At 33.8% G+C, this 10,751-nt stretch overlaps 1 protein-coding gene across 4 annotated transcripts; it reads left to right on the top strand.

Annotated features, from left to right (window-relative positions):
- The first annotated feature begins 5,841 nt into the window (after positions 1-5,841).
- LOC105161151 (protein PHR1-LIKE 1) lies at positions 5,842-10,536 on the top strand. Of its 4 annotated transcripts, none has more exons than XM_088880166.1 (9): positions 5,843-6,065; positions 6,582-6,751; positions 7,163-7,927; positions 8,230-8,425; positions 8,917-8,993; positions 9,077-9,116; positions 9,264-9,321; positions 9,415-9,484; positions 9,982-10,536. In XM_088880166.1, the coding sequence occupies exons 3-9, from the start codon at positions 7,310-7,312 to the stop codon at positions 10,309-10,311; spliced, it is 1,389 nt and encodes a 462-aa protein (XP_088736292.1). In that variant the 5' UTR covers positions 5,843-6,065; positions 6,582-6,751; positions 7,163-7,309; the 3' UTR covers positions 10,312-10,536. The 4 variants fall into 4 exon arrangements, with proteins under 4 accessions (XP_011077053.1, XP_088736292.1, XP_020548743.1 ...); XM_020693084.2 differs by having other exon boundaries at positions 6,466-6,751; XM_011078751.3 differs by lacking the exon at positions 6,582-6,751 and having other exon boundaries at positions 5,842-6,065; positions 9,273-9,321.
- The last annotated feature ends 215 nt before the right edge of the window (positions 10,537-10,751 follow it).

Below are 10,751 nucleotides of genomic sequence, written 5' to 3'. Positions count from 1 at the left end.
ATCACATTTGGCCTACTTTCGTCCATCTCAAGCTCCGGTCAGTTACGTATGTTCTTCAGGTCCTTCCGTGTATTTTGACTATCCCTCTTTTTATCCTTTATATCCATCACCATATTGAATACATCTTCAAATACATTCTTCTCAATGTGCATGACATCAATATTGCGACGTATCAAACACATCGACCAGTACTCAAGCTCCCAGAAGATGCTTTTCTTTGTCCACTTATGCTCACTACCATACTCGGCTGGGAATGACAACAGCACTTCAACTGCAAGACTAAACTCTTCAACTCAATCGCAGATCTATTTTTCCGCCAATCTTGGTATTACAACCTTCCTTTCTATTCGGTTCTTAGTGAATACTTTCTTGTTCCTATAATACTAATGTGGAGGAACTGTCTGTGGTAGTCAAAGTAGCACGCCTTCCTACTGTTTTGCATATAGAATGCACGTGTGTCTTTCATACAAATTGAACACCCCATAACATCAACAGAAATTCATCCAGACACCATTCCATAGGCGAATAGGTTGTTCATAGTTCACATCAATGCGGCGCGCCTCGTGAATGTCTCGTTCTTCGCACTGTCGCATTTCAGTACATCCACATGCCACAAATTCTCCAACTCCTCGATCATCGGCTCCAAGTAAATATCGATGGGACGTTTTGGACTGGAAGGACTAGGGATCACCATTGTCAAGAACATATACTCAGAATTTATGCACATTCCCAGTGGGAGATTGTATGGTGTAAGTATAACAGGCCAACATGAGTACGAACAACCATACTCCGCGTGCGGTGCTAACCTATCCGTGCACAAACCCAGTCTAATATTACGAAGCTCTACAAAAAAATTGGGATATGTCCGATCAAAATGTCTCCATGCCTCTGCATCAGACTAATGGCACATGGATCCCTCATCCGTCTGATGGTTGGCATGCCACATCATTTGCTTGATAGTCGCTTCTAAAGCAAACAAACTTCTGCAGGCAAAGGGTAATCGGTAGGTACCTAAAAATGGCATACGGGGTCTTCATGCGGTTAGGATTTCGTTCCCTAGTTTGCTTGTACCTAACTTCTTCACAAAATTTGTAGTGGTTCACATCAATATAGTCCTTCCAGTACAACATGCAATCATTCTTACACGCATCAATCTTCTCAACAAGTAAACCCAAGTCTCTTATCAACTTCTTCATACTATAGTAATCCATGGGCAGGGTGTGATGGCGGGGCAATATATGATCAACCCACTGGGATATTTGATCATATATATGCTGAGAAATATAGCCCTCGGTCTTGATATTCACCAACTCAGCCACAGATGCCAATTTAGATTGGCTGCAATCGTTCCACAATGGCTGCTCAACAGCATGCACTACATTGTGAAATCAATCTGCCATCCCAGACACATAATAATAGGGGCCCCACAGTAATATGAACTAGATCAGGCATTAGTGGGACACAACCTCATACCATCATGAGGCACACCATCTTGCTTATAATTAGAAAATCAGAAATATGGCCCGACAATATTAAAAACCATCCTCTGTGCGCACACCATCTATGTCGCATCACCCTAGTGCGTACTGGTACCCTCCTCCTCATGAGAAACGGTAGTTTGCTCCTCCTGCAAAAGGGCCACAGTGACGGTCTCAAAATACTCCTGCACCCTCTCCTCACCATGAGAAGTTCAATTATAATACTCCGACATAAAATCTTTCATATACATGTCAAAATTTACCTAGTCCGAAATTTTGAAAACTTTATTTTTGTACTTCCAACAAGGACACTTAATTTTCTCATCATCCATATATGCATGTTAAGACTTGGCTCATTCCATTAATGTAGCAACACTATCCTCAAACTCCAGAGTAAGACCCTTCTACTCGACAGGTTCTTCTCATACATTCATCTCATCAACTGTCTTAACATGATAAGTCCTACACACACACACACATATATATATATGTTATAACATTAAATTTAATTGACAAAATTACAACAAATATAATGAATTGACAAATAAAGAGTTAAAGTTGTTACTTGATCAAAATAATTTCAAATATCAATGAAAATTCAAGAGAGATTGACAAACAAGAGTATAAAAATATTAGTGAGATAGTGAGAGATAAAAGAAATCGAGAGATTGAGGAAATAAAGAGAAAATAAGAAGAATGGAAGAAAATAGTGAGATTAAATGGAAAGAGAAGAACATATATATATATAAATTAGAACGGGCTTTGGAACAGGTACTGGAACACATATTTAGCTATTATTTTACAATTTGCAACGGTCATTGGAGCAGACATAGGAACAATATTTTGTCCATTGAATTATAGCTGTTGTACTTTATTTGGAACGGTTTTAGTAATACAATATTAATAAAACAACAAAATCGTTTCAACTTGTACTAATTTTTGGAACATTCATTGTAACACATTCCGTCTTAAGTAAAGCTCATACGTAGGAATGATTTTCGCATAATTGCTTAGGTACGTACTCAAAACTATTCCAAAGTGTACCTCATTTTGGAATACATTTACTGTTATCTTTTGGACATCAATTGTCCCACATATAGGAACGATAAAGCAAGAACGTTCTTAAATTGAATAATGTGTTCCCAACCATGTATTGTTACTATGTTGGTACGGTCATGGGAGAGAGCATTGTAACTATTATTTTGGAGCACATATTGGCACAATTTGGCTCTTCTAAAAAAATAACCCATAAAAATGGGGATCATGATTGTCATCTACCAAGTTCCATTCCTATTGTATTCCAATACCCGTTCCAATATAGAACGAGCTTTGGAACGATCGGCTGATCCGTGCCAAATCCCACCTCTTTTCATAGTATAATCAAAATTAATTTTAAAAATGAATGAATATAATTATTTATTTTGTTTTAACCACGACCACGAGTGCCAAGTATTTCATTCCCTCTATCTTTTTCGCGAAGTTATGCTTTAAAACTTAAGATATACAATCAATTGAGATATATTTATTCTTTCAATTTGAAAGGCAAGATAAAACCATATATTCTTATTTACAATATATTTTCATCATAATTTTCACTCCAGATGGGGAAGAACATGTAGTTGTAGTAGTAGTAGGAGTAATAATAATAATAATAATATTTTTAGCAAGGTTAATATTTTGATAATGAATGTGGATTACACTTCTAAGACGAGCAGATACGCCTCAAGTCTTCCTCTCGAACAAGAATATTTTTTTATTAATTGAAATATTCATTAAATGAGTTTTATGCATTTATTTTAAATTATTTAATTTAAATAAAATAAAAATTACTATCAATAACTGAAATCGTAATACTTTTTTCAGCAATTTGGTTATCTTCTTTTGAGAGTTATGTACTAATATTATCAATAGGAGGGGAAAAAAGAGTTAGAGAAAAATTATATATATGTTTAATAGAGTAAATAAAAATGATGTACTTTTTTATCTTTTTACTCTCACTTTTGAACAGAAAAGAAATTAGATTTTAGAGGGTTTTATACACAGCCAGTATTACTTTCCTTCTAACTATTCTCTTTATCACAAATTTTTTCTTATACATCTATTTTTATTTTCGATTTTCTTGTGCACCCACTTCTCATCAAAATCAAACAAACCCAAACTTTGATAGTTCATAAGGAGAAAACATTTAAGGTTGTAAGAAATGTTATAGGGGCTATATATTTATATTTTGTTTTCTCTAATTGTACGTTTCACGTTAATCACATCTACAAAAATGATCAAATATTATGGTGAATCTGTATATATTAGGATTTTGAAGGCACCAAGATCAAGTTGTGATGACTAAAAATGAATGGCATAAGTCCAAAGTTGTCCGCAGTTCAAAAATGAGTTTGGACATAGGTTTTATGGAGTGTTTGTAAAAGGTTTTTACTTTTAGAGAAGTGATTTTTATAAAAAAAGTTGAAAATTGTAGTAGAATCAAAAGTTGATAGTATTTGTAAAAGAAGTAAAAAGCAAATCAAAGTTAAAGTGGATAATATTTGGAGAAAAAATAATTCTAAATAAAATTTAATTGATTAAAAACTGTTTTGTCCCTATGCATTAAAAATATATTATTTTTCATATTATTTTACTTGTTGTTTAGCAATAATAGCTATCTTTTCACAAAAAAAATAATAAATTATTTTGATAGTATATTTTATATATATTTTTTAAAATATATTTAATTAAATAATGCTCCCACTAAATAATATAATTATTTATACATACAACATAATTGAACTTATATCATTGCAAAAAAAATTATTAATTAATCAAATAATAATATGTTAATGAAATAATATAATTAGATGACATAGCAAATATTACAAAGTTCTTTTATTAAATATGTGGAAGTGTAAATTAATTATTATTAAATTACTCAAATTATTTGAAAACTCCAATATCAACTTTAAATTTATAATTTTAAAAATAAATTAACAGCAGTAAAAAGTTGAATTAAGATTATTATAATAAGAATAAAGTAGAAAAAAAATTGAATTTATTTACAAAAAGCTAAAGTGGCTAGAAGTGCTTCTAACTTTTAGCCTAAAAGCATTTTTGTTAGGTATTTCAGAAGGAGAAGCTGACATTCGAAACACTTCAAAAATATTTTTTTGAAGCCATAAACTTGAAAAAAGATACTTTTTTTAAGTGCTCGCAAACACTCTCTCTTAGTGAGTGCATGCGCACTTCAAAAAAATGTTTTTCACCTTCTTGCTCCAAAAAAACACTTTTGAAGTGTTTTGAGTACCAACTTCTGCTTCTGAAAAGGCTAAAAAAGCACTTATATGCCAAAATTAGAAGCACCTTAAGGGGTGCTTTTAGCTACTTTGATTTTTTTGTAAATAAATTCAACTTTATTTTTTACTATTTTACCTTTATTATAATAATTTTAATTCAATTTTACCGTTTTTAATTTACTTGTAAAATTGTATATTTAAAATTGGGGGCGGAGTTTTCAGATAATTTAAATTTTAACAATAATTAAATTTATATTTTCACATAATTAATATTTTAAATTTTTATTATTTCATGTGCTATATCATCTAATTATTTTATTTCGTTCATATATTATTATTTGATTAATTAATAAATTAATTATTTTTTGCAAACATGCAAGCTTAATTATTGTATAGCATTATTAAATTAAAAATATTTTTATAATATTTTTAAAAATATAAATATAAAATATCTATAATTGAAATAAAATTTATAATTTTTTTGTAGAAAATAATTAATAATAACAAACAATAAGTGAAATAATAAGTAAAAAGATAGTATCTTTTTAACATATGGAGACAAAACAGTCTTTCATTAATTAATTTATTTTAAAAGTAATTTTTCTTCAAATATTATCTAATTTTTATCTGCTTTTTATTTTTTTTACAAACACTATTTACTTTTAATTCTATTAGAACTTCTAACTTTTTTTTTTAAATAAAAATCACTTCTTTAAACACAAAACTTTTGCAAACACATCCTTATCATAGTTGGGAGATTACCAATCTCCTACATTAAATAATAATAATAATAATAATAATAATGTTATTAAAAAGAATAACCAAAAAAAAAAAAAATCTTCTCTTGTTTTTTTTCCTCAAATTATTGAAGAATGCTTCTCCATGTGGGACCCACAGATGCCCCACTTTCCGACATAATCAACACCAATAATGGTGTTAATCCATGATGATTAATTAAAACCATAATTAGCTAAAGACGGTCTCACCACTTACCAACCGTAGATTCAACAGCCAACACATAAACAACGGCCCAGATGACAATAAGACAAACAACAAATTACCCCCACGCAAACACCAAACAATCATTCATTTCAGACGCAAATACTAACATACTTGTTCACATCATCATCATCATATATTTCGCTTAATTTGGAAAGTCAGCGTTAACAGAATATTTATGCAAAAATTTACTAAAGATTATCATCCCAGCTATTGTTATTATCAATTCACTCATCGTTTCATGTTTCTTGTCGATACATTTTACTCAGCCTCCAGACAACCGATATCCCATCAGATTCTCTCAAAGGTTGGTTTTCTCATCTTTATTGAAGTTTATACTCTGTTTTCATGGACACCTACTTTGAATTTCTTTGGTTTTTCTGCCATTTCTTCTTCCCATTTGTGGTTTATGTCTGATTGGTGTAGGTGATTTCCTTGAATTGGATTGGGTTGTTACTAGTTCCAGAAAAAGATTCGTTTTTTATAGGTTTTTGAAGTACTTTGGATAGCCCTCTTTCAGTTCTTGAATGTTTGTATAAGTTCTTTGTGTTTGCTTCCACTGGTGAATTGCTTGGTTTGATATGGGGAGGTAGCTCTGCAAACTTTTCTGTTTTTTGCTGTAATGATGAGTTGGAATGGTGAATGAGGATGATGGAATGGGCCCACCTTGAGTTCCTGAGTTTTATGTTCTTGTTTTGTAATTGTAGATTGATAGAAGATGGATTAGATGGACATGGTTTACCTGAACTTTGGGTGGCTGGTTTTCTTAAGCTGGATCAGAGTTTCGGTTAATTCACCAAAAGATGGATTCTTTATGATGTAGGGGGAAAACAGCTATTTTTCTGTATCAGTTTGCTGGATTTGTATAGGAATTGCCTCATCAGAAGCTATTAGAGTGATAACATTGAATACTGGGATTACGAAACGATAGTTGGTGGAGGCTCTCGTTGTGGAATTTACATGGTTGATCTCTTATTACAACACATGAGGATGGTGAGGCAGTTCCTTATTGTTGTTTCAACTGGCGTCGGTTTTGTGATTTTTTTGTCTTCTTTTTACCTTGTCGTTCTCCATATCAGCTTGTTTTAGTTCTTGTATGCATCGGCTATGGCGTAACTCATTTTATCAAGTTCTATAATTGCTTCGAATTTTCTGCGCATGCTGTGAAACATTACATTCTTGATCCCTTTACTATCATTGTGAGTAAAGATGGTTCCCTTGTCACAAAAGAACAAATATCCTACATATTTCTGAATCCCACAATTTGTTTGAATGTTGAAAATCAATGATATGTTTAGCAGTAGTTACTTGTAATACAGGAATCCTCCACCCACCCCCTTTTCGCAATTTGAGTTTTAATCTTTTAGTATTGAGGCTTCTACTTCTGATATCTTTGTTTTCCAGGTGCTATAAGTGATGAATTGTTGATAGACGCATTTCTTCAAGTGTAGCAGTGACAGGGTTTTGGAAGCAATAGTTGTGTTTCTGTGAGCTCACAGTCGTACTATTTTAGAAGTCTTGGTTCTTCGTCATTTATGGACAAACTTGAACATGCCCCCTGCAGCTTTTAAGAAGAAATACAGTGAAACACAATCAAGTGAGATGGAAGCCTCTGGAGCTATGTCAAGATCCTTGAGCATTCTTCCCTCTCCTGTGAAAGAAAAGTTTCCCCAGTTGCCTGATTCACCTCAGGTTACTTTAGCGCAAGAGCTGACTTCTAATATTGTACCCTCTTTCCGCAGTCCTTGCTCTTCTAATCAAAAAATGGTAGGAAATTTATTTTCATCAGCTCCTGGATGCCCTTCTGGTCTTGGTTGTTCTTCTTTGTCACCCAATACGAATCGATGGATGAGTTCACCATTTTATTCCATCTCACCAAGGGATGGAGTTTCTTTTCCATCAACCCAACTTTCAGTCTCAATTGTAGAGAACAATGATGTTCCCTGGAACGTAGATGCGATTGAAAACTTTCTTGATATGCCTTTGAACATCCCTGTTCAAAATGGCCCAATAGAAACTTCTACAGGCATAATGTCATCAGAAGACCGTGCTAAGAAAACTGATTGGCAGGACTGGACAGATCAGTTGATTAGAGTTAATGATGATGCACTTGATTCAAACTGGAGTGATCTTCTTGTTGACGTCGATGTTCCTGATCCAGATCCCAAGGTCAGTTTTTACACTACCATTCCTGCATTTAACATTTTCAGGAATAGTTACACCGACACTATGGAAGAATAGTCGAAATACAGAAACCATCCCTTTTTCTAAAGCTTAAGGACATAGAATCCCCACTTTATGCTATGCTACCTTGTTTTTCTATTCATCCTTTGGCAAACATCAATTACCATAATTATAAGCTGATTCTGTTACAGATTCATGATTCTGTTCTTGCATCTGCCATATATTTGCCTAATCTATTAGCGGATGCTCTTTCTGAAACTGTTTTTGAGAATATTAATGACTTCCAGCTGCTGGATCTGCCACCTGATGTCTCCACGTGCCAGCCACAAATTCATCAGGCTCATCCTCATCCCGTGCCAAGTGGAGAAAGTTGTCCAGTAATCGACTCTCCCACAGCAACCTCAACAAAAGCACGAATGCGCTGGACACCAGAACTTCATGAAGTGTTTGTGGATGCCGTGAATAAGCTTGGTGGTAGTGAAAGTGAGTATTTCAGGCTTCTAATTTTTGTTTCGTGATCTCATGAGACATTGATGCCTACTTAGTTGTCATCGTCAATTCAGTTTTCATCAGTTTGGAAATGCAAAAACGTGTTTGTTGTCGTATATTTTTCAGCTGGAAATATCTTTACATCTTCCCACCTCAATCACTTCCTTACCAATATATATAATATATCAATCGCTAACTTAATAAAACAACTAATATCATAATAAATTAACTAGTTTAAGCAATGAAACAATACGACTATCAATCTTCACTCAAATAAAAAATAACTGATATGACACCTCTAACAATATACGAATGGATCGACTAAATAAAAACCATTCTTCTTTCCATATAAGAATCTTATACAAAGAATAAGACCACCTGAACATATTTTAAAGTTGAAATATGAGAACGAAAATAGAACTGAACACTCCCTGTAAATTCTCAAGCTTTCTCTTGTATTTGTTCTATGATACAAAACTGAACAGAAGCTACACCAAAGGGTGTTTTGAAGCTCATGAATGTTGAAGGCCTGACAATCTATCATGTGAAAAGCCATTTACAGGTATGACGAAGTACATCCATTGAGATTTTGGTTTTTTCTGCTGCAAGAACATCTCCGTACTTACCATGTCGTAAAAATTTCAGAAATATAGAACTGCCAGATTCAAGCCAGAGTCATCAGAAGGTAGATATTTTACTTCTAGTCCTTAATTTCTGGTTGGCTACAACATTTCATCTTATTATTTAGCACTCAATTTAAGAACCCCTGCACTCTTGAGTGTTGCATCTGCTTTTGAGTTCATTAGCAAATGTCTTAAGCACTTGTTGGCAGGAACTTCAGAGAAGAAGTCAAATACTGGATCAGAAATGACATCCCTCGACTTGGAGACGTGAGTCTCTCTCTCTCTCTCTCTCGCTCTCCATCTCTCACAAACACTCACACAGGGACACACGCTTGTCTTAAACTATCATTTTGACGGCAGGACCATGGGGATAACTGAAGCTCTCAGACTGCAGATGGAAGTACAGAAGCAGCTACATGAACAACTTGAGGTACGTAACAAAATGCTTAATGTTCCCTAGAAAGCCGAATGGCCAAATTTGCCACCTTTCTGAGCATTCCCATGTTTTTATACTCGTGAACCTCATGCAGAATAATCCTGCAAGTTTCTTATGGGTATCATTTTATGCTTGAGTAGAACCTTTAGTTGTTCATGTGTAGATAATCTTTAGTTAAATCTTAGGCTTACCTTTTTACAATATCACGAGTGTGCTTACTAGAAATTTTTAGTTGTTCATTTGCCGAAAATCATTGCCACTGATCAGCTGTTTTTGGGTATAGTTGAAACTACAGGGCCAACTTGTTCTATTATCCTTTAACTCCAGATCATTTCTAGAGCCCCATGCATTTCGAGCGGTGCAAGTAATTAGATATCTACATATATATTAGCTTAAACCTGTATAAATTTATTTTATGTACCTACATATCATGTCCTGGCACTCTAAAACTGATAGTACCAACTACTAACTACTGAGTCCCGCTTCTTCAGATTCAAAGAAATCTACAGTTACGAATTGAAGAACAAGGGAAGCACCTCCAGATGATTTTCGAGCAGCAAAAAAAGATGGAGGAAGAAAAACTGAGAGCATTGTCGAATTCAGATAAACATTCAGAACCATCAGAAGATAATCATGCCAGCATCAAAGATGTTGCATCTGATGTCTGCATTCCGGTAGATGAACATCCTAGTAAGAAGGAAACATCGTCTGAAGCAAAACCCTGCAAGGAACGTGCACCAGATGACAGGGGATGTAGTCCACCGATGAAACGAGCCAAGGCCTATGAAACGGTCACGTCTGGAGCGTCTCACGAGTCATGACATTTGGTCTTAAGAAAAATGACGTGTTCATCATTGTGTAGATTTCTTATCAATTGATGCCAATTTGAATAACATGTAAATTTTCTTGCAAAAACACCATCTTTCTTCTACTCTTCTTGATTTTTTCTTTTTCTTTTGTTTCTTGTATTTGTAAATAGTCAAGTCATGTTCTGATTCTCATTGTATTCACTCACTCCAATTGCTTTATGAACTTTCATTCAGAAATTGGCTAATGGATAATCATACCATACACCCCTGAGGTTTAAGCATAGTACATCATATTAATTTAAAATTTTGATAATTTTAATTCTTTTTCAATTTACACGATGAGCTTTATCAGTTCAGGGATGGACCCACATAGGTTACACAACAGTTCGATTCAGGACCCACACTAAAAGTTTCTCATTTTCTCTACAACAAACATAGAAATTGTTAAAATT

This window comes from Sesamum indicum, linkage group LG4 (assembly GCF_026168435.1).
Source record: "Sesamum indicum cultivar Baizhima isolate 11 linkage group LG4, ASM2616843v1, whole genome shotgun sequence".
NCBI lineage: Eukaryota > Viridiplantae > Streptophyta > Magnoliopsida > Lamiales > Pedaliaceae > Sesamum > Sesamum indicum.
The sequence above is the reverse complement of the archived record's forward strand: the minus strand, read 5'-3'. Positions and strand labels throughout refer to the sequence as shown.